At 50.7% G+C, this 23423-nt stretch overlaps 2 protein-coding genes across 2 annotated transcripts; one reads left to right on the top strand and one right to left on the bottom strand.

The window, feature by feature from the left end:
- Window positions 1-8796: 8796 nt before the first annotated feature.
- On the top strand, window positions 8797-16329 carry Gba (glucosylceramidase beta). The gene is made up of 11 exons (XM_004667246.2): window positions 8797-8982; window positions 9310-9412; window positions 9656-9847; window positions 9960-10106; window positions 11204-11337; window positions 11550-11722; window positions 12512-12749; window positions 14364-14588; window positions 14895-15058; window positions 15702-15818; window positions 15907-16329. Exons 1-11 carry the CDS (start codon window positions 8956-8958, stop codon window positions 16010-16012), a joined length of 1626 nt encoding a protein of 541 aa, XP_004667303.2. The 5' UTR covers window positions 8797-8955; the 3' UTR covers window positions 16013-16329.
- Window positions 16330-16600: 271 nt separating this feature from the next.
- Window positions 16601-23352, bottom strand: Mtx1 (metaxin 1). Its single transcript, XM_004667245.2, has 8 exons — window positions 23233-23352; window positions 21178-21247; window positions 20972-21051; window positions 18053-18145; window positions 17763-17945; window positions 17577-17653; window positions 17029-17183; window positions 16601-16939 (listed from the first exon to the last, which is right to left on the bottom strand). Exons 1-8 carry the CDS (start codon window positions 23311-23313, stop codon window positions 16725-16727), a joined length of 954 nt encoding a protein of 317 aa, XP_004667302.2. The 5' UTR covers window positions 23314-23352; the 3' UTR covers window positions 16601-16724.
- Between the last annotated feature and the right edge of the window lie 71 nt (window positions 23353-23423).

The raw sequence follows: 23423 nt of genomic DNA, 5'->3' as shown, positions 1-23423 counted from the left end.
TGTTTTGGACTTTTTTTTTTTAACCCGCATATTTAAGAAAACTCAGAACACTGTTTCCATACACTATATCGGAATCATCTTGTCCTTTCCAGTTTTTGTTTGTTTTTGAATTTTAAAAAAAAATTATTTATTTATTTATTTGAGAGCGACAGACACAGAAAGACAGATAGAGGGAGAGAGAGAGAATGGGCGCGCCAGGGCTTCCAGCCTCTGCAAACAAACTCCAGACGCGTGCACCCCCTTGTGCATCTGGCTAACGTGGGACCTGGAGAGTCGAGCCTTGAACCGGGGTCCTTAGGCTTCACAGGCAAGCGCTTAACCACTAAGCCATCTCTCCAGCCCGTCTTTTTGAATTTTTTTGATGTACTGTCTCACTCTAGGCCCTCCCAAGTGCTGGAATTAAAGGCATGCGTCACCATGCCCAGCTCCTAAAATGTTTTATAAAGATTTATTTTTATTTATTTATTAGAGATGGAGAGAGAGAGAGAGAGAAAGAATGGGCGCTGCAGGCCCTCTAGCCACTGCAAATGAAGTCCAGATGCATGTGCCACCATGTGCATCTGGCTTACATAGGGCCTGGAGAATAGAACCTGGGTCCTTAGGCTTCGCAAGCAAGTGCCTTAACTGCTAAGCCATCTCTCCAGCCCCTAAAATGTTTTTTTTTTTTAAATAAAACAGTTCAACTAAATCTATTGACCTATGGCTTTTCTATTATATTTAATGTAGTCTCCAAACCAGAATGGATGACTCACACCTATAATTTCAGGATGACTCACACCTATAATTTCAGTATTCAGATGTAGAAATATTCTAAGTAGGAGAACAGGCAGGGCTACATGGTGAGTTTGAGGCTATCCTGGGTCACATAACAAGATCTTATATCTAAACATAGATAAATAGATAGAGGTGATGACAGATAAATAAATCAGTCCAAAGCCCTGGCATGGTGACACTCAACTTTAGTCCCAGCTCTGGGGAGGCAGAGGTAGGAGGATTGCTGTGGGTTCAAGGCCACCCTGAGGCCATGTAGTAAACTATAGGTCAGCCTGGGCTAGAGTGAGACCCTACCTTGAAAAACCAAACCCAACCAAACCAAACAAAAAGTCCTGGTTCATGTTTGCCTAGCCAAAAATACCTCCAAGCACCATGAATTTTCTTTTCTTTTCTTTTCTTTACTTTTTTTTTTTTTTTTTTTTTTTTTTTGAGGTAGGGTCTTACTGTAGCCCAGGCTGACCTGGAATTCACTATGTAATTTTTTCAGGGTGGCCTTGAACTCATGTGGTGGTCTTCCTACCTCTGCCATTCAAGTGCTGGGATTAAAAGTGTGCCCCACCATGCCCAGCTTTTTATTTATTTGTTAGAGGGGAAAAGAATGTGTATGCCAGGTGCCCTGGCCACTGCAAACAAACTCCAGATGCATGCACCACCATGTGCGTCTGGCTTACATGGGTTCTAGGGAATTGAACTTAGATCCTTAGCTTCACAGGCAAATGCATTAATAGCTCAGCCATATCTCCAGCCCCCATCCACTCTTTTATTTTCGAGGGGGGGTTGACTTATCAAGGTAGGGTCTCACTCTAGCCCAGGCTGACCTGAAATTCACCATGTAGTCTCAGGGTGGCCTCAAACTCATGGCGATCCTCCTGCCTCTGCTGCCAAATACTGAGACTAAAGGCCACTCTTTTTTTTTTTTTTTTTTTTTCCGAGGTAGGGTCTCACTCTAGTCCAGGCTGAGGATGACCTGCCTCCCGAGTGCTGGGATTAAAGGCGTGTATCACCATGCCCGGCTAACGGAATTTTTTTTTTTTTTTGATTTATCGAAGTAGTTGTCTCATACTAGCCCAGGCTAAACTGGGATTCACTATGTAGTCTCAGGCTGGCCTCGAACTCACAGCGATCCACCTACCCCTGTCTCCCAAGTGCTGGGATTAAAGGCGTGCGCCACCACGCCTCCCAACGGCTCTGAACATCCATTCTCTTCTCAAGCATTTCCACTGGGCTCCTCAGTTTCCCCAGCCACAGGTCTTGACAATGGTTTCATTTCTCTGGCTTCTTCTCAGTCTCTAAGGAGCAATGCACACAGATAACATCCCATTGCTGATCTGCAGTGATGGAAAGTGTGCCCAGGGCCTCAGGCACACACATGAAGCCTCTACCACCAAACCAGCCCCGCCATGGGGTTTAGTGCTGGCATCACTGCCTAAAGTTATCTTGTGGGAACACTTTATTGTATGGAATGAAGTGTTGTTAGATTCTAGAGTTGAAAATAGAGCTAATCCCAATATTCAGAAATAAATAAATCCAAGCCTGGCATGGTGGCACACACCTTTAATCCCAGCACTCGGGAGGCAGAGATAGGAGGATCACCATGAGCTCAAGGCCACTGTGAAACTACATATTGAGTTCCAGGTCAGCCTGAGCTAGAGTGAGACCCTGCCTCAAAAAAAAAAAAAAAAAAAAGGCGGATGTAATATCCACTCCTTGGTGTTGCTCATGGGGGGGCCCAAGTCCTTCTGATCGAGGCTCCTCCAAAAAATAAATAAAGAGAGCCAAGGCATGGTATGATCTCGCTCTAGCCCAGGGAGACCTGGAATTCACTATATAGTCTCAGGCTGGCTTGGAACTCAGTGCTCCGCTACTGCTGCTGGATTAAAGGCGTGCTTGGTGGTACATGCCTGGATCCTTTTCTTCTCAATAAATACAATAAGCTTTGAAGCTTTGCCCTTCTTCCACTGTGGACATTCTGTCCTTCTTGGCAATGGTGAAACAAACGAACTCCACTCAGAAAAAAACAGTTAACACTGGGCAGCTGAGAAGCTGAAACAGGACTGGTGTGCATTTGAGTCCAATCTGGAATACAGAGTGAGGCCCTGTGTCTAAACAGGCCTGGTGAGACGGCTCAGCCATCAGATGAGCTTCCTGTGCAATCATTTGGGCCTTGAAGAGCTAGCGTTTGGAGTTTGAATCTCCAGAACCCAACTAAACAGCTGGATGTGGCCACTCACACCCGCAAGCCCAGTTTGTGGCGGGGGAGGCGGGGGAAGAAGCCAAGGAAACAGCCAGGCTGAAAGAAAACAGCAAGCTCTGCTATCAGTAAGAGACCAACTCAAGTAAGAAGCTGCCTATGAGCCAGTGTGGTGGGCACGCCTTTAATCCCAGCACCCAGGAGGCAGAAGTAGGAGGATCGCCGTGAGTTCAAGGCCACCCTGAGACTACAGGGTGAATTTCAGGTCAGCCTGGGCTAGAGTGAGACCGTACCTCGAAAAACAAAAACAAACAACAACAACAAAATGCCCATAGAGCCCTTCAAGGGCACGCACTGCACACACCCGGTACACACACACATACACACACACAGGCAAACAAATCAAAATCACTCCCGTCACTAAATTGGCAGAGGGGCTGAAGAGATGGCTTCGTGGTTAAGACACTTGCCCACAATGCCAAAGGACCCAGGTTCGATTCCCAAGGACCCACGTAAAAGCCAGATGCACATGATGGTTTGCAGTAGCTGGAGGCCATTCTCGCTCTCTCAAGTAAATAAACAAATAAAAAATAATAATAATAAAGTGGCAGCGTGGGGGCCTTGCAAACAGGGCCAGAAGCAACACGATGCCCTCCAGGAAGGGGCACTGCCCAGAGATGGCGTCAAGCTGCCAGGCTTTCTGAATAATTCACAATCCTGACTATTTAGCCTCAGGCAGGGTTGGGGCGCTGCCAAGACAAGAGGAGGTAGGAGGTGGACACTGGCGTCCCCGCGGGGGCAGTTTCTGGAGGCCGCGCGTGCCCGGTCCTGAAGGTCCCCACGGGGTACGCCCCGCGCCGCGCTCCCGCGCCGCCCTCCCCGCGCCGCCCGCGGCCACGCTCGGTCCGTCCCCGCCCGCCCGGGCCGAGACCCGCCTCCACGCGAAGGGTGGTCCCTCTCCTTAAAGGGGCAAAGCCGCGGGGTGGGGGGGGGTGGGGGGTGCCAGCCTCGCGCCTGCGCACTTCAGAGCTGCGGCCCTTCCCGCGCCCGCGCGCTCCTGCGCACTCCCTTTCCCGCTCCTCGGTACTCCGGTCTTGCTCCTCGGTACTCCCTCCCCGCTCCAAAGTGCTCCTTCCCCCTGTCCTCAGTACTCCCTTCCTGATCCTCGGTACTCCTTCCCCCCCCGCTCCTCAACGCTCCCTCTTCCCCCTTCTCGGTGCTCCCTCCCCGCTCCTTGATACTAACACCCCTTCGTGCTCCCTCCGCTGCTCCTCAGTGCTCTCTCCTGCGCACCTCGGTACTCCCCCGCCCCCTCCCCGGCTTTGTGGTCTGCACTGGGACTTCCTTGGGAGCCTGGCTGGGGTCGCTCTTTACCTTCTCTGGAACTGGTGTAGACTGACTTCTCCCGCTTAACCTTATCATCAACACCATTAGTTGCAGATAGCCGTAGTTTATTAATAAAGAAGAGATGAAGGGCTAAAGAGTTCAGCTGTTAAGGCGCTTGCCTGCAAAGCCAAAGGACCCAGGTTCAATTCCCCAGCACCCATGTTAGGCCAGATGCACAGTGGCCCATGCATCTGGCGTTCCTCTGCAGCAGCTGGAGGCCCAGGCACGCTCATTCTCTCTCTTCTCCATCGTCTCTCTCTCGCTTTTTCTCTCTGCTCGCAAATGAATGAAAATAAACTGGGCGTGGTGGCGCACACCTTTAATCCCAGCACTTGGGAGGCAGAGGTCGGATTGCTGTGAGTTCAAGGCCACCCTGAGACTACATGGTGACTTCTAGGTCAGCCTGAGCTAGAGTGAGACCCTACCTTGAAAAACCTAAAAAAAAAAAAAAAAAAAGGCTGGAGAGATGGCTCAGTGGTTAAGCACTTGCCTGTGAAGTCTGAGGATCCCAGTTCAGGCTGGATTCCCCAGGACCCACGTAAGCCAGATGCACAAGGTGGCGCACATGCATATGGAGTTTGTTTGCAGTGGCTGGAGGCCCTGGTGTGCCCATTCTCTCTCTCTCTCTCTCTCTCTCTCTCTCTTTGTCTCTCTCAAGTAAATAAATAAAAATTTTTAAAAAGGGGGGGAGCTGGAGAGATGACTTAGCAGTTAAGGCACTTGCCTGGAAAGCCTATAGACCCAGGTTCGATTCCCCATTAACCACGTTAGCCAGATGCACAAAGTGAGAAAAGTGTCTGGAGCTTGTTTCCAGCGGCCAGAAGAAGAGGCTCCTTCTTTGTCTATCTGTCTCTCTCAAATAAATAATTAAATATAAATAATAAAAAATATTTCATTTTTTGATTTTTCAAGGTAGGGTCTCACTCTAGCCCAGGCTGACCTTGGAATTCACTGTGGAATTTCATGGTGGCCTTGAACTCTTGGCGATCCCCCCTACCTCTGCCTCCAGAGTGCTGGGATTACAGACGTGTGCCACTGTGCCCAGCAGGTAATTCCATCTAATTCAATAATGTCATTGACACATATCTCTGAGCCAGGTTGTGTACCAGGATATGAGCCTGTCTAGAAGGAGTAAGACATTTCCTTGGAGGTTCTCTGAGTAAGCACAGGTTAATCTTGTTGCAACATATGGTGTCGAGCAATGTTCTCAGCACACCTCATTGTACTTAAACATCATAGTAACCCTCATAGTTGGCATTATCACTCCTCCTCTCCTTTTTTTTTTTTTTTTTTTTTTTTTTGGTTTTTCGAGGTAGGGTTTCACACACTAGCTCAGGGTGACCTGGAACTCACTATTTAGTCTCAGGCTGGCCTTGAACTCAGCATGATCCTCCTACCTCTGCCTCCTGAATGCTGGGATTAAAGGCGTGTGCCACCAATGCCTGGCTCCATTTTTTTTCTTTTTGAAAATTAGGTGTCTGAATGACCCACATATTTTTATTGTGACTGAATGCGAATATTTTAGTATGAAGGTTATATATTTAATGTTTCCACAACTCAAGAAACCCTGAAGATTCCTTTTTGGTTTTTTGATGTAGGGTTTTGCTCTAGTCCAGGTTGACCTGGAATTCACTATATAGTCTCAGGGTGACCTCGAGCTCACAGTGATCCTCCTTCCCTTGCCTCCCAAGTGCTGGGATTAAAGATGCGTGCCACTATGCCCAGCTCTAAAAAGTTATTTTTGTTTGCAAGGGTAGGGGGTGGGGAGAATGGGCACATCAGGGCCACGAGCCTCTGCAAATGAATTCCTCTGGACACATGCACCACTTAATGCATGTGGCTTTATGTGGGTACTGGAGAATTGAACCCAGGTTGTAAAGCTTTGCAGGCAAACGCCTTAAATGCTGAGCCATCTCTCTAGCCCTCACTTCTCTTTTATATATGAGAAACATCCTTACAGAGTAATCTACTGATGGCCGACTGGCCAATGAATAATGGAGTCAGGATTCAAACGTTACTCATCTCCCAGAGACAATACTTATGTTGAAGAAAGGTAGGAGAAGAAATGATCAATTTGTTTTTGTTTGTGTTTTTTTGAGGTAAGGTCTCACTCTAGCCTAGGCAGACCTAGAATTCACTATGTAGTCTCAGGCTGGCCTTGAACTCATGGGATCTTTCTACCTCCACCTCCTGAATATTGGGATTAAAGGTGTGTAACACCACGCCCAGCTGAAATGATCAATTAAAGAGATATTTATTTATTTGAGACAGAGAAAGAAGCAGGAAGAGAGTACAGGTGCACCAGGGCCTCTTGCCACTGGTAAGCAGACTCTATACACATTCACCATTTTGTGCATCTGGCTTTATGTGGGTTCTGGGAAATTGAACCCCAGTTGTCAGGCTTTTAGGCTTGGCAAGTAAGCAAGCACCTTTAACCACTGAGCCATCTCTCCAGACTAAAGTGGTTAATTTTGTTTAGAGGATGTCTTATAAAATCTTTACAGAAATAATTCTAAAAGATTCATCTAACAGGCATGTAGTTCCTGATGCCTACTAAGCCCAGAACTATGTTTATCTCACTGATTCCAGTAATGACCCTGTGCAGTCATGGTATTGCCTGTGTTTTACACAGAAGAAACCAGGCTCAAAGCTGGAGTTACTCAGCTCATATTGTGTGTGTGTCACTGCTGCTCAGTCTTGATGTAGTTCATGAGGCAATCTCATGGCCAGTCTCCTCATTCTTTGTTGTTTTTTAATTTATTTTAATTTTTATAATATATTATATATATTTGTAACATACATACATACATACATATATATATATATATTTTTTTTTTTTTGAGGTAATGTTTCACTCTAGCCCAGGCTGACCTAGAATTCACTATGTAGTTTCAGGGTGGCCTTGAACTCATGGTGATCTTCTACCTCTGGGATCAAGGACTGTACCACCATGCCTGGCTTCCTCTTCTTCTTCTTCTTCTTTTTTTTTTTGTAGTATTTTATTTATTTATTTTTATTTATTTCAAAGAGAGACAGAGAGAAAAAGGCAGATATATAGAGAGGGAATGAGCATACCAGAGCCTTCAGCTGCTGTGAACAAACTCCAGATGCATGCCTTGTGCCTCTGGCTTACGTGGATCCTGGGGAATCGCTCTTGGGTCCTTTGGCTTCACTGGCAAATGCCTTAGTCACTAAACTATCTCTCCAGCCCTCAGCTTCCTTCTTGTGTCCAACGAGGTTGTAACTTTGTACAGCCCTTTCCGGCTTCTGAGCCTCCTGTTCCTGGGAGGCGGAAGGACAGTTGCTATAATCAGCATCTGATGATGAAACAAGGGAATCCAGAAAGGGGCAGTGCCGACCACTCCCTCATGCCACCGGGCCAGGTCCCAACCTCCCTGTACTTCACTGGTTAATAACTCCCCTACCTTTTCCTCTGAGAAACCTTTCTGGAGAACTGCTCACCCACAAAGGATCCTTCCTCCTCCCTCGAGCTTTCCAAGCATACCTGTTAACGTTTCTGTCGTCACCTGTAAGTATCTAAGTGTCTAACTGCTGCGCCTTGTGGGTCCCTTTAGGGCAAGAACTGGATCTGAAAAATCTGTCACCTTGGTATTTGCAAGTAAACCTCTTGTTAGTATAACCTTTATTAGTGAGTTTTTGGAGTAGAGTACTGTGGATGAAAAGCCAGGTCTCGGGGCTGGTGAAATGGCTTAGTGGTTAAGGCATTTGCCTGTGAAGCCTGAGGACCCTGGTTTGATTCCCCAGGACCCATGTAAGCCAGATAGATGCACAAGGGGGCGCATGTGTCTGGAGTTCGTTTGCACTGGCTAAAGGCCCTGGCGTGCCCATTCTCCCTTTCTCTCTATCTCCCTCTCTCTCTTTCTCTGAAATAAATAAGTAAATGAAATATTTTTTGAAAAACATGCTAAAAGGGCCAGGCATGGTGGTGCATGCCTTTAATCCCAGCACTTGGGAGGCAGAGGTAGGAGGATCACCACGAGTTCAAGGCCACCCTGAGGCTACATAGTGAATTCCAGGTCCACCTGGGCTAGAGTGAGACCCTACCTTGAAAAAAAAAAAAAAAACTAAAAATTTAAAAAAGCCAGGCCTCATCATGCTAGTTGAGTGATCTATTACCAAGTTATACCTCCAGGGCCTTACTAGTATTTCATTATTTATTTTAACTCATGACGTGCTTCTGGTAGTCTCCCTTTCTCCAGGATTCAGGAGCCTCGACCTAAGTCGTCAATGAAACCCTCGTTCCAGGCTCTTCCTAAAGTCATCCATACAGCCGTCAGTTTCATAGGATACAGAAGGAACCATGAACAGCAGGAGGAGGGGGTGGTCAGGGACAAGGCAAAGAAGCCAGTTGCCCATTACAAATATGTCTACGACTGCCTCACTTCCTGTCTCATGTGACTCTCCCTTAGTCGTCACGTGACCCCACACACCTCAAGCAGTTGGAATTAAGCTGCAGGCTAGCCAGTTCCTATAGCTACAAAGATACCGGGCTTCCTTGTTTGTTTGTTTGTTTTTAGTGGCTACTCAAATCTCTCCAGGACACTGGAACTCCCACAGTCTTCCCGCTCGTCGACCCTGAGGGGATGAAGTTCTCAAGTCTTCCGGGAAAGGTATGCAGGCAAGAAGTCCCCGCTGGCCCTGCTTCTAGAACCCTGACCATCCTGGCTCTGGAATTCAATTAATAGTAGACTCTTTGAATCCAGGCCATCATGGCTCTCTGAGCGAGCCACAGATGGAGGGAAGGTTGAAATCTATGGGTAGAGGGGTTAAGAGAGCCCGCTTAGGAACGAGCAGAAACCTCACCAGAAGGGTGGCAGCAGGGAGGACCCTGGTCCTGACTATTTCCTAGGAAAAGGAAGGCTACACTGCAGAGATGTGTAGGTCGTCAGACCCTGGCTAGAAATGTAACTGAGGGCAAAGATGGGCTTTCCTTCCAGCGTGGCTGTTCTCAGGAGTGTCCCAAACACTGGGGCAGGGCAGGTGTCGCCGTTGCCAGGTTCATTGGATTGTTCCTACTTCAGGCAGTGTCGTGGACTTCAGGTAAGTGAGCCCAGGAGGGGGAAGGCAGCAGGGGTGCCATAAAACGCTTTTGAGCGACTGAGGCCAACCTTCGGTGGGGGGTAGAGGGAGGGGATTCCTGAAATCGATGTCTGGTCTCCGGAGCAGCATGCCCGGTTCCTATAGCTACAGCTAAGGGAGCTTTCCAATTAATTAATGTTTCTTTCATCACCTGTAAGTATCTAAGCGTCTAACTGCCGTCCCGCGTGTTCACCTGCCTCCCAGGTGCTCGACCTTGCGTCCCTAAAAGCTTTGGCTACAGCTCGGTGGTTTGCGTCTGCAATGCCACGTACTGTGATTCTCTTGACCCTCTGACCCTCCCTGCCCCTGGCACCTTCAGCCGCTATGAGAGCACACGCAGTGGGCGGCGGATGGAGCTGAGTGTGGGGAAAATCCAGGCCAATCGCACAGGCTCAGGTAACCATTGTACCTTGGGTCCCCGGAAGCTGGGACATGCCATGCAGTGATTACTGTAGAGTTCCCTTCTGTACACTCACTGACGCTTCTTTCTCCTTGATGGTGTCCCCAGGGCTACTACTAACCCTGCAGCCAGAAGAGAAATTCCAGAAAGTGAAAGGGTTTGGAGGGGCCATGACAGATGCTGCTGCTCTCAACATTCTTTCTCTGTCACCTGCTGCCCAGGATTTGCTTCTCAAGTCTTACTTCTCTAAAGAAGGTGAGGATGGGATGAGCTGATACAGTGCAATTGATATTTTTCTTTTATTTGAGAGAGAGAGAGAAAGAGAGAGAGAGAGAGAGAGAGAGAGGTGGTGGGGGGAAGAGACAGATAGAGAGGTGGGGTGTGCCAGGGCCTTCAGTTGCTGTAAATGAATTCCAGATGCATGTACCACTTTGTGCATCTGGCTTACGAGTGTCCTGGGTTCTTTGACTTTGCAGGCAAACACCTTCACCACAAAGCCATCTCTTCAGCCTTGCAATTGATATTTTTCTTTGTCCCCTGACTTTTACCCTCCCAGACAGTTATTAGTTCTTTCTTTCCTTCTCCCTCTCTCCTTTCTTTCTTCTTCCAATAAGGTCTCATGTATGCTCAGCTAGCCTCAATCTTGCAGCAAAAAATGACCTTGAACTTCTGATCTTCCTGCCCCTGCCTCCTCTGTGTGGGGAGTAGAGGAGCGTAAGTACCACTGCACCTAGCTTATGCAGTGCTGGTTCAAACCTAGGACTTCCAGCCGGGAAAGCACTCTGCCAACTGTGCCATACTCCTAGCCCCTCTCTTTTCTCTTCCTCTCCTTCTCCCTCTTCCTGTAACTCAGGCTAGCTTGGAACTCCATAAGTAGCCCAAGCTAGCTTCAAACTCTCAAACCTCCTGTCTCAGCCTCCCATGGGCTGTGATTATAGGTATGTACCACCAAGGAGGCCGGGCCATTTGGTTCCTCTCCAGAGAACAGGCCCTCACTCTAGCCCGGGCTGACTTGGAACTCACTCTGTAGCCTAGGCTGGCCTCAAACTCACAGCAATCCTTCTGTCTCAGCCTAAGGGCTGGTATTGAAGACATGATCTTCCAAGGCTGGCTTCATTCATCTCTTCAGGTCACAGGAATATGATTATCCCATCAGTGTGCTCAGTGCTTGCAGACTCAGGTTCAGAAAGCTTGGGCTTCACTCATGCTCCGGTCTCTGTGGTCCACAACCACCTAGACGCCTGGATTCTCTCTGGTCCTGGCTGAGACTCTGCTGAGGACTGACAAGAGATTAAGCCAAGTCCCCTATTTCATTTACACATCTACATCCGGCTCACCCTTTTTTGCTGCAGGAATTGAATATAACATTATCCGGGTACCCATGGCCAGCTGTGACTTCTCCATCCGTATCTACACCTACGCTGACACCCCTGACGACTTCCAGTTAAACAACTTCAGCCTCCCAGAGGAGGACACTAAGCTCAAGGCAGGCGCTGGGGCTGATTCAGTCCTGGTGGCATTGCTGTCTAGGGTTGGGAAGGTTCTGGCCAGGGTAGTCTACAGAGATACAAAACCTGTTCCCGTGGCCTGATTTCCTGGGATGAGAAGGTGGGGGCTGCTAGTTGGACCTGATGCACTGGTTGGGCTAGTCTATGTTCCAACTCTGGGTGTCTCTCTTCTCACTATATTTGTTTCCAGATACCCCTGATTCATCGAGCCCTGCAGTTGGCCCAACGTCCTGTGTCACTCTTCGCCAGTCCCTGGACAGCACCTACTTGGCTCAAGACCAATGGGGCAGTGAATGGGAAGGGGACACTCAAGGGTCAGCCAGGGGATATCTACCACCAGACCTGGGCCAACTATTTTGTCAAGTAAGGGGTCAGCCAAGCCATGGGGTCTGGACCAATCTCCCCTCTGGACACTTTTGTCTGCATCCCACCCTTCAACCTGTCACTACTTCCAGATCTGCCTCTCACCTTGTTCCCCCCCCCCAAATATCTTATTTGGCCAGGCGTGGTGGTGCACACCTTTAATCCCAGCCCTTCGGAGGCAGAGGTAGGAGGATCAATGTGAGTTGCAGGCCACCCTGAGATTACAGAATGAATTCCAGATCAGCCTGGGCTAGAGTAGGATCCTACCTCGAAAAACCAAAAACTAAAATAAAAATATTTTATTTATTTGAGTTAGAGAGAATGGGTGCGCCAGGGTCTCCAACCACTGCAAACAAACTCCAGACACTTGGGCCACTTTGTGCATCTACCTTTACACGGGTGCTAGGGAACTGAACCTGGGTCCTTTGGCTTTGCAGCCAAGTGCCTTAACTACTAAGCCATCCCTACAGCTCTCACTTTGTCTTTCTTATTTATTTATTTATTTGACAGAGAGAAAGGGAGAAATGGGGAAAGAGAGAGAAATAAGTGCACCAGGGCTCCATCTACTGCAAATGAACTCCAGTCGCATGTGCCCTGTTGTGCATCTGGCTAACGTGGGTCCTGGAGTATGGAACCTGGGTTCTTTGGCTTTGTGACAAATGCCTTAACTGCTAAGCCATCCCCCCAGCCCCTCACCTTGTCTTTCTCCCTTCTAGGCCTTTCAGACTTGGGACTTTGAGTTTTCTCTGTTCCTCAGTCTTGGTCCACTCATGGCCTTTTTCCTGCCAGGTTCCTGACGGCCTATGCGGGGTACAAGTTAAAGTTCTGGGCAGTGACGGTGGAGAATGAGCCTTCGGCAGGGCTGATTACTGGGTACCCCTTCCAGTGCCTGGGCTTCACTGCGGAGCATCAGCGAGACTTCATTGCCCGTGACCTGGGTCCAATCCTTGCCAACAGCACCCATCGCGATATCAAACTGCTCATGCTAGATGACCAGCGTTTGCTGCTGCCCCGCTGGGCACAGGTGGTAAGGCCTAGGACCTCTGAGGGTACCCCAGTGGCCCTCAACTCTGGCATCCAAGTTTGATGTGCCTTTCCTGCACTAACTCTGTTGTGTCTTTTTAATGTTGGTTGACACAGGATCTTTCTGTGTAGACCAGGCTGGCCTCAAACGTGTGATCCTCTTGCCTTTGCCTCCTGTGGTGCTTATAAGTATGTGCATCACCCCGGCTTCTGCCCCTTTCTTCTGTTATACGTGTAACACATTCTGATATAAATACCCTCCCATTATTCATCTCTTGTCCCCGCTCCTTCTGGGTGAGTCCTTCTTCTATTTCTTCCTTTCTTCTTTTTGAGGTAGGGTCTCACTTTAGTTCAAGCTGACCTGAAATTCACTATGTGGTCTTAGGGTGACTTCGAACTCACAGTGATCTTCCTTCCTCTGCCTCCTGAGTGCTGGGATTAAAGGCGTGCGCCACCACACCCGGCCTATTTCTTTTTTAATATTTTATTTTCATTTACTTGAGAAAGAGGCAGAGGGAGAGAGAGAGAGAGAGGGAGGGAGAGAGAGGGGCAGGGAGGATAGGCATGCCAGGGCCTGCAGTCATTGCAAATGAACTCCATTTGCATGCGCCACCTTGCACATCTGGTTTACATGGATTCTGGGGAATTGAACCTGGGTCCTTTGTCTTTGCAGGCAAGTGCTTGAACCGCTAAGCCATGTCTGCAGCCCGTCCTTACATTTTGACCTTTAAAAAAATTTTTTTTTTTTTGAGAAATTGTCTCTTGCCTAGGCTGGCCTCAACCTCGAACTTCTGACCCTACTGCCTTGCTCTCCTGAGTGTTGGGATTCCAGGCATGTACCACCACACCAGGTTTATGCAGTGCTGGGGATCGAACCGTGAGCCTCACCCATGTTAGGCAAGAACTCTCCCAACCAAGCTAAATCCCCAGCCCCCAATGTATTGTGCGTATCCCCCTGGGTTTAATTAGGGTTTCTTGGTTAAGGGGTTATCAGAGCACTTGCAAAGTACCAGCACCACCACCACTGAGGGAAACATCACCTCCTCTCCAGCATCCCTTAACCCGACCAGTCTTAGAAAGGTGGCCTTTTGTTGTTGTTGTTGTTTTGTTTTTGCAAGTGGGAATCTCACTCTAGCTCAGGCTCACCTAGAATTCACCACGTAGTCTCAGGGTGGCCTCAAACTCAAGGCGATCCTACCACCTCTGCCTCTCCAAGTGCTGAGATTAAAGGCATGAGCCACCACGCCTGGCTTGTTTGTTTTGTTGTTTTTTTTGACAGTGCCTTATGCAGTCTAGGCTGGTCTCGAACTTACCTGTAACTGAGGCTGGTTTACTGATCCTCCTGACTGCCTCCCAAGGGCTAGAATAGGCGTGTGCCACCACACCCAACTTCTGCCCCCACGGTTGGCTTCTGCCCTGCCTCTTGACTCCTAAAACGCCCCGGGGCGGGTCCAGGTGCACAGGCCACTTTCCCCTCTGGACCTCCAGGGCCGTGGATCCCTGGCCGTGGCTTAGTCTCCCTCTGGTTGCCTTCGCCCTGCCCTGCCCGAGGACGCCTATTCTTCGCAGGCCTGGGGGCGGTGGCGCCCTTACGCGGTGTGCCTCCTCCTCCGCGCAGGTCCTCGCAGACCCAGAGGCAGCCAAGTATGTTCACGGCATTGCTGTGCACTGGTACCTGGACTTCCTGGCTCCGGCAAAAGCCACCCTGGGGGAGACACACCGTCTGTTCCCCAACACCATGCTCTTTGCCTCGGAGGCATGCGTGGGCTCCAAGTTCTGGGAGCAGAGTGTGCGGCTGGGCTCCTGGGACCGAGGGACGCGGTACAGCCACAGCATCATCACGGTGAGCCCCGCCCCGCCCCGCCCGCGCAGCCAGGGCCCCCAGCTGGCTCTGTGGGATGCCACGGTTCTCTTCCCCTGCTTTCCTTTAATATCTATGCTCCATGTTCCCTTTGTTCATGCTTGGGGCGGGGCAGCTGTATCTGTCTGATGTTTAAGTTCCCCTTGAGTCTGACCGTCTTTCTCTGGCTCTCCCTCCCGGGAAGGAGCCACTCCTGGCACCACCCCCACCAAGCTCCTTCTTGTGACCCTTGGTTATATTCTCTGGGTAAGCCAGTGCTGAGTCTCTTTGCCCCTGCCCCTATCCTAGAACCTGCTCTACTACGTGGCCGGCTGGACCGACTGGAACCTCGCCCTGAATCCTGAAGGGGGCCCCAACTGGGTCCGAAACTTCGTGGACAGCCCCATCATTGTAGACACTGCCAAAGACACGTTTTACAAACAGCCCATGTTCTACCACCTTGGCCACTTCAGGTGAGTGAGCCTATCTGTATCAGGCTTGCTTCTTACCACAGCGGGAGGGAACTCTGGGAGAGGCACACCCCTCCATTCTTGCACCATGTGGGCAGGAAGTGACTTGGTATTAGAGACACAGATAATCCCTGAATGCCTAATGCTAGTGTTGGGATTCAGGAGGGCAAGGCGCGGGCCCAGCTGTCACTGGTAAGGCCTACAGTTGTAAAGACCAAAATTACAGGCCTGGGCCACCTTGCCTGCTGCGTGCGCATGTGGTCCCCCCCCCCTCCCAGGTAGGGTCTCTAACTCAGGCTGACCTGGAATTCACTATGTAGTTTCAGGGTGGCCTCGAACTCATGGTGAACCACCTACCTCTGCCTCCTGAATGCTGGGACTAACAGCCTGGCCACCGTACCCAGCGTGTGTGTGTGTTTAATAATTTGCCCATGTTGCCCAGGCTGCCCTTAAAACTGTTTTCCTCCTGGCTGGGCCTCCTAAATAGCTGGAACTGTACATGAATGCCCCAGGCCATTTCAGCAGAACTCTTCAGCCTGGGTGGTTCTGAGTGTGTAGCTTCTCAGAGAAGAGTTTGATGGGCGTGGTCCCGAGGGCAAGAGGAATTGGGCTGGGGTGCCTGACTGATGTCTGTCTCCACTTTTAGCAAGTTCATTCCCGAGGGCTCCCAGAGAGTGGGACTGGTAGCTAGTGAGGAGCATGACCTGGACACAGTGGCACTGATGCGCCCTGATGGCTCCGTAGTTGTGGTGGTGCTAAATCGGTAAGCTGGGCACAAGGGAGGGGTGGGCCTGGGCCGAGCAGGGTGGTGGGTCTCAACAGGCTCACTCTCAGCTTCTCCTGCTCTCCAGCTCCTCTAAGGATGTGCCCCTTACCATCAGTGATCCTGCCCTGGGCTTCCTGGAGACCATCTCACCTGGCTACTCCATTCACACCTACTTGTGGCGTCGCCAGTGACACCCGCCAGTGACACCCTGGCAGGCACTGGGCTGAGCGTGGGCATTAAAGGGAAAGTTAGCTCCTGAGCAGTCTGTGGCTAAACAGGGCCCTGCAGTGCTGGGTGAGCTGACAGGGACGTAAGCCTGGGGGCAGCGGCGTGCAGAGCTAGCAGGGATGGATGCAGGCCCAGAGGCAGGGTTTGGGTGACTCATTTTCCTCTCTGGTAGGTGCCAGAGGCTGGAGGCCCCGAAGGAAAGTCAGGAAGCCCTGGTGTCCCCGCACTCCACTCCCCAAGCTTATATAAATGTGTATTACATGCTGGTTGCCTGTGGAAACTAGGCCTAGGTCCAAGGTGAGCTCACTGTCTATGTAAACACAAGATGGTTGGGGCTTGGGGATAAGGAAAAGAAGAAACTAGGAAAGTTGGGCCCCAGATGAGGGACTGTTCCTCTTCCCTGGAGGTGCAGAAGTGGGCCCTAAAGCAAGGCCAGCCTCAGGGATGGAGCAGGTTGAGCAGCCCTTGCCAGGGAGGAAGTGCGCATGCCCACGTGCCCTCGCAGAGCCGGCTGGGGAGATGGCAGCCCTTGACAGGACAGAGCGATCCTGCTCGGTGTGAGCAGCTTTATTCCGGGGGGAGCACCCCATGTCTGTCTGTCTCAACAGTGGGGAGGCAGAGGGGTCTCTGGAATGCACGACAGTAGAAAAGTCAGTCCTGGGACAAGAGCACACGTCATTCCTCTTCATCCTCCTCAGCCATGGCCAGACCCCGGGCACCTGGGGCCCGGGCAGGGGTTGACCGCTGGATAGAGATGATGCCACTGAGCAAGGCATAGCCCACCATGGCCGCCAGCCCCGCCAGCACGGAGAGGACCTGCGTCCGCCGCCGGTATGGCTCCTCCTCAGTGTCTGGGCCTGCTGGTGTCTGGCGTGGGGGTGGCACCTCAGCTGAGGGGCGAGGACGGAAGGTGGGAAGGGGAAGTAGTTCCCGGATCCCGGCCTACTCTGCCCCGGGCTGCCCCCTGCCCCTGACTTACCTCCATCCCAGGGGAAGTAAAGGCTGAGAATGTGGGCACAGTAGGCACAGAGATTGGGCAGCCCCCGGAGGTGGGTCTGCAGCTTCCCACTGGGCAGCTTCGCCTGCAGCAGCAAGGCCAAGTGGCTGAAAACAAACGCGTCCAGGGAGGCGGGGCTGGGGAGACAGAAAGGGGGAGATGGGGGCCGATAACTAGGCAGAAGAGCTTGCTTGGGTAGGCTGTGGGCAGTGAGGGGCCAGCAGAGGAGGGTAGGACACACAGTCCTGGACCTGGGAAGGGGAGTTTTCCCCAGGTGGCGCCAGCTCAGCCCTGAATGGGGCTCTCTATCCCAGGGCTGCATAAAGGGCACATTGAGTGCCCCACAGCTCTGCAGGCCCCTCCTGTGCCACCAAGGACGCTCTGGCTCTACACACAGCCCCACTGTTACCTGAGCCGGTCACTGTCCTGAGGATGGCCAGTCCAGAACCAAGTCCCCCCCACCCCCCGTCCCCACGTCTGACCTGGGATCGTCTTCAAACACCCATTAGTCCCGTTGCAGTCAGACTCACGCGTCTCCGAAGAAGAACTTCTGTGAGCCCAGGCGCTGGGAAAGAAGGGTCAGGCACTCCCGAGCCTCTTGGTAGAGCTGGAAGGAAGGACGTAGGGTTTTGGGAGTGACAACAGTGACAACCCCCAGCCCCGTGCCCCCTCGATCCTCGGGGCTCACGTCAAGGCAGGCCCTGTCCCGGAGCTACCTCCTTCTCCAGCTCTTCCTCGCTGTCGGCCTCGTGCTGCCCACACAGCAGCTGCAGGCGCTCCATGTGCTGCCGCTGCATCCGCCCCGGCAGGAAGAAGTTGAGGGGGAAGGGCATTGCCTCAGCATACCACTTCCGGGTCACTTCCACATAGTTCTTGGGGTCTACCCAAAAAGTATGTATCTGGATTGGGTAGGCAGAAAGAAAGTCTGAGCCAGTGCACCTGCCTGTCACACAGTGGGCGGCGTCGCCCCGCTGCAGGCCGTGGGCACTGGGAGGCCTGGTCATACCAGCACCGGGAGCAGTTTCTCCTCCAGCAGGGACATGAAGGCCAGCGTATCTGCTCCTTGCCGGGCTGACAGATCGTAGTCGGCGTTGTATTTCTGTGGAAGAAGTAGCCGTGAGATACAGTGGGGGGGCGGGGGGGGGGCTGCAAGGGTGCTTTCCTGGTAGAGAAGCAATGGGACCCCTCACTAGGCCCTGAGTAGCGTGCAAGTCGAGTAGGGCATTTTTCCTTCCGAGGCCCCCTGCCTCGGGCCAGCCAGTAGCCTGTTGCTGTTGGCAGCAAGCCTGGGCCTCAGAGCCCACTGGCTGTTAAGGTCCTGTGCCCACTGGCAGGGGGGAGGAAGGAAGGTCTGGCCACAAAGTGGGAGCAGCTCCCAGAGTTTCCACGGAAAGCTGGAAGTGTGCCTGCTGACAGCAACTTGTGAACAGTAATTTCCCAATGCAGACATGAAAACCTAATAGGACCTCAACTCGGGTTCTAGGTGGCGCCATCCTCACCCACCCTGGACCTAGTGAACTTATGCCCAGGGGTCACTTGGTTTGTCTCTCATGGCTGCTGCTTCCATTGCCTTCCATAGTCTTAGTGCCGCCCAGCACACACGTCCCAGCAGGACCCATACTTGCTGCATAAGCCCTTTCTCCACATACGCTCCTGAGCATGGTTCTTACCCCCCCCCCCCCCGCCCAGGTTGGGTCTCATTTTTGCACAGGCTGACTTAGAATTTACTATGTAGTCTCAGGGTGTCCTCAAACTCACAGCGATCCTCCTACCTCTGCCTCCTGAGTGCTGGGATTAAGAGCATGTGCTACCATGCCCAGCTAAGGATGATTCTTAAATCACCCTGAACAGGATGGGGAGATGGCTCAGTGGTTAAAGGTGCTCACATGCAAAGCCTGTTGGCCCAGCTGGATGCACTGTGGTGCAGTTTCTGTGCATGCAGCTGACATTCATTTACTGCAGCAAGAGACCCTGGTATGTGCACTCACAAAAAAAATAATAATAATAATTCCCTGGGGCTGAGAGATGCCTTCAAAGCCAAAGGACCCAGGTTTGATCCCCCAGGACCCACATAAGCCAGATGCACAAGGTGGCACATAAATCTGGAGTTTGTCTGCAGGGGCTGGAAGGCCTGGCATGCCCCCTCCCCTCTCCCTTTGTCTCTCTCAAATAAATAAATAAATAAATAAATAAAAACAAAATAATAAGACTTCCCTGGACCTGGTTTTTTTTCCCCCATGGAATGAAGAAATAATCTCTCTTCCTCAGTGTTGCTGTGTTTGGAAATAACTTAGGGAAAAGCACTTTGGAAGTTAGAAAAGCTGTTTATACTTAAGGAATGAAGGCAGTGGCCCAGGCTCTGCCAGTAACTTTGGCTTTTATCTGTATCCTATTTCTCCAGGTTTCTCAAGTTTCCATTAGTTCCCCAGATCCTTAATCTCTGGGAAAGTAGAAATGAGAAAGAGGTTTCCATTTCTGACAATGTTTTCCCTCTAGGAACCACTCTGATGCTAGACCCACCCTTGGAGAGTATGCTGGCGAAGCCCCCGACTTTACAAATACGGAGTCTACTGCTTTGGGAGGCTAAGTGAGCTGCCCTGAACCACAGTCAGTGGCAGAAATCCTGCCTAGGCCTCCCCACTCTTGTAATGCTTTCAAATTCCCTCACCTATCTCTAAACCTTGTCCATATTGAGCCCTATATTCAGCCCAAAGTTGTCCTTGAAATGAGGTTAAGTGGCCCTTAGAAGTCCCTTTCCAGAACCAGGCACGGTGGCACATATCTTTAATCCCAGCACGTGGGAGGCAGAGGTCAGATAATAGATGTGAGTTTGAGGGCAGCTAGGGCTAGAATGAAACCCTACCTCGAAAAAAAAAGAAAAAAAAAAAAAAAAAAGAAAAAGAAGCCCTTTTCCAGGGATGAAGAGATGATTCAGCAGTTAAAGGCATTTGCGTGATGGCCTGGGTTCAATTTCCCAGATGCACAAAGTGGTGTATTTTTCTTGAGCTTGTTTGCAGTGGCAGGTGGCCCTGGCATGCCCATATTCACACTCATTTTATCTAATAAATAAATAAATAGAAAGAAAGAGAGAGAGAGAGAGAAAGCATTCTTATTTATTTGAGATAAAAAGAGGCAGATAGAAAATGGGTGCACCAGGGCCTCTAGGCAGACACATGTGCCACCTTGTGCATCTGGCTTTCCATGGGTCCTGGGGAATTGAACCTGGGCCCTTTGACTTTGCTGGCAAGTGCCTTAACTGCTAAACAATCTTTCTCACCAGCCCTCAAGCTGAGTGTGGTGGTGTATGCCTTTAATCCCAGCACTTGGGAGACAGGAAGATTACTGCGAATTTGAGGCCAGCTTGGAACTACAGAGTGAGTTCCAGGTCAACGTGGGCTAGAGTGAGACCCTACCTCAGAAAACTGAAAGATAAAGTAAAAATAAAAAGTCCTTTTCCAGTCACACCTTTGAGGACCCTATCAGAGCCAACTGCCATTCTCTACTTTTCTTCCATGAGTGATAAGCTTTTCTCTTCCCAGTATGCAGAAGGCACTGTGCCTCATGATTTCCTCAGGGTGCCATGAGCTATTAATCTTTGGCAACTGCTTATCACAGTGACACTGTGTCTTCCTCATCAGAACATATGTTGCCTGATGCTCTGGGCCATCCATCCGTGTCTAGCTTGCAGATGTCTGCTGGTCAGTAAATGTTACACTAGCCGAGCATGATGACACATGCTTTTAGTCCCTGTGCTCGGGAGGCAGAGGTAGGAGGACTGCTGTAAATTCACAGCCAGCTGGAGACTACAGAGTGAATTCCAGGTCAACCTGGGTTAGAGCAAAACCCTACGTCGAAAAATAAATAAATATCCCACTGAGCTGACTGAACTTTCACTGGCACACCCCTCCCCATGCAAGCCACTCACCTCTTTTCGAAGATGGGTGATGATCTTGTGTGGCACTGAGATGACTTCTCCCTGACTGGTTTGAAGGGCAGGCAGAGCTCCTGGTATTGAGAGAAGTATGCACATAAGATCTCTGACTGCCTAGTCACAATATCTGCATTGCACTGCATTCCTACCTGCTCCCCCCTCCCTTACGTGTTCTCCTGTACCCGGGGGACACTGCATACCTGAGGGGCTCCTCCAGGGGTTGCTTATCTTGTGCACCTTGAGCGGAGCACCAGTAAATCTGGCGTAAGTCTGCAGAGAAGGAAGCAGAAGGTAGGGAAGTCAGGGCATGGCCACAGAGAACCAATAAGAGAAATATTTACTGACTATCTTATGTGCTATGCCCTATGCTTACCACCTTTGTGTGTGTGTGTGTGTGTGTATGTATTTAATTGAGAGGGGATGGGTGTGTCAGGGCCTCTAGCCATTGCAAAGAGTTCCAGATGCAGACACCACTTCATGCATCCAGTTTCACGTTAGTCCTAGAGAATGACGGAATAGAAGGTGGGTCCTTTGGCTTTGCTGGCAAGTACCTTAACTGCTAAGCCATCTCTCCAGGAGCCCCCCCCTTTTTTTTTCTTGGTTAGGGTCTCACTCTGGTGCAGGCTGACTTGACTATGTAGTCGCAAGGTGGCCTGGAACTCATGGTGATCCTCCTACCTCTGGCTCCCGAGTGCTGGGATTAAAGGTGTGTGGCACCACGCCAGAAGGCTCCCTCCCCCTTTTTGTAATTTTTAAATTTTACTTATTTGAGATAGAGAGATAGAAAAAGGAAGACAGAAAAAGTGGGAGATAATAGGTGTACCAGGGCCTTCAGCCACTGCAAAAGAATTCCAGATGTATGTGCCACCTTGTGCATCTGTCTTAAATGGGTCCTGGGGAATTGAACCTGGGTCCTCTAGCTTCGCAGACAAACACCTTAACTGCTGAGAGATCTCTCCAGCCCCTCTCCATTTTTGAAAGGTAGTCATTACTATTCCTATTTTAGAGCCTGGAGAGACAGCTCAACAGATAAAGGTACTTGCATGCATAGCCCGATAGCCTGGGTTCTATTCCCCAGTATCCACACAAAGTCAGACGCATAACTTGGCAATGTGCCTGGAGTTCATGTGCAGTGGCAAGAGACCTTGGTGTGCTCACAGGCACTCTCTCTCTTAGACTCTTTTCTTTCTCTCTCAGATAAATAAAATAATGGCACTCTCCTTTTAGAAATGGGCAAAACAGGACTCAGACTATGGATATGCCTATAATCACAAGTCAGGAAAATCCTGTCTCTCCTCTTCTTCTGTCACTCACTTTGACCACCTAACCTGAAGCTTTTCCTAAATACCTCCCTGGGAGGTTCTGGCCATGCTTGTCTTTAGCCTAGCCCTAGCCCTGTTTTGTTTTTAATATTTATTTATTTATTTGCAAGGAGAGAGAGAGAGCGAGAGAGAGAGCGCGAGCGAGCGAGCGGGAGATCGAAGAGAGACAGATGATGGACACAACAGGGCCTCCAAGCACTGGAAAGGAACTCCAGACACGGGCACCACTTGTGTTTCTGGCTTTATGTGGGTACTGGGGAATCTAACCTAAGTCATTAGGCTTTGCAGGCAAGTGCCTAAACAGCTGAGCCATCTCTCCAGCTCCTAGCCCTGGTTTTTATATCTGACACGTGAACATTTTATTGGTTTATTTGCTTACATATCTGCTGTAAATAGTTTCAGTGTAGGGACCAAAGTTACTTTTTTTGTTTGCATGACAATTCTTGATATCTGGATGACCCTTAATACATGCTTTTAAGATCACAGAAAAGATGAATGAATGAAATGAACCAGGTCTGTCTGTGGGCTGTTCGTTCCGATGAAACTAGGCTCTATTAAGTAAGCGCTGTTTAGTGAAATGGGAGAGTGAACGCCGGGCTGAGAAGTTAGGAATACCAAGCTGAAGATCTCGGAGAACACCCAGAAGAGAGTACCCCAAGGTCACGGGGCCAAGAAAATGGACAAGCACAAAGAAAAACCCATCTCCCGGATACCTTGATCAGGCCTATTTCCTTCGTTACAGAACCTAGCCTAGGAAGCCACGAGACTGGGTGGGGGGGTGAAGGGGGCACCGAGCCCAGATGGGCCAGGCACCCTCTGCCTCAGTTTCCCTCCATGAGCTCGTGCTCTCGGGGTTAAGCTCGCTAGTTCGGCATCCTCCCCAGCCCCCTGAGAGAGCGGCAGAGGGCGCCCGCACCCACCCACGCCCCTCACCAGCACGGCCAGACTGTCCAGGTCCACTGACGGCAGCCCCCAAGCCCCCGACCAGCAGAACAGCTCCATGGGCGCCGCCATCTTGCTCGGCCTCCGACCCGGAAGTATTTCCCGGCGCGCTTTGGCCCGCCCCCTGCAGGGCCCGCCCACCACCAGCACTCCTCTAGTTGCCGGGGGCGGGGGCCCCGGGG

Source organism: Jaculus jaculus, chromosome 19 (assembly GCF_020740685.1).
Source record: "Jaculus jaculus isolate mJacJac1 chromosome 19, mJacJac1.mat.Y.cur, whole genome shotgun sequence".
Taxonomy (NCBI): domain Eukaryota; kingdom Metazoa; phylum Chordata; class Mammalia; order Rodentia; family Dipodidae; genus Jaculus; species Jaculus jaculus.
The sequence above is the reverse complement of the archived record's forward strand: the minus strand, read 5'-3'. Positions and strand labels throughout refer to the sequence as shown.

What these genes read in the sequence shown, in the direction of transcription:
- Gba (XM_004667246.2), top strand. Translation starts at nt 8,956, where the DNA reads ATGAAGTTCTCAAGTCTTCCGGGAAAG. An exon ending in TGGGCCAACTATTTTGTCAA is followed by an intron (nt 11,723 to 12,511) that starts GTAAGGGGTCAG and finishes TTTTCCTGCCAG; the next exon opens with GTTCCTGACGGCCTATGCGG. An exon ending in ACAGCCACAGCATCATCACG is followed by an intron (nt 14,589 to 14,894) that starts GTGAGCCCCGCC and finishes CCCCTATCCTAG; the next exon opens with AACCTGCTCTACTACGTGGC.
- Mtx1 (XM_004667245.2), bottom strand. Translation starts at nt 23,313, where the DNA reads ATGGCGGCGCCCATGGAGCTGTTCTGCTGGTCGGGGGCTTGGGGGCTG. An exon ending in AGGAAGAGCTGGAGAAGGAG is followed by an intron (nt 17,654 to 17,762) that starts GTAGCTCCGGGA and finishes CCTTCCTTCCAG; the next exon opens with CTCTACCAAGAGGCTCGGGA. An exon ending in AAGTTCTTCTTCGGAGACGC is followed by an intron (nt 17,184 to 17,576) that starts GTGAGTCTGACT and finishes CTGTCTCCCCAG; the next exon opens with CCCCGCCTCCCTGGACGCGT.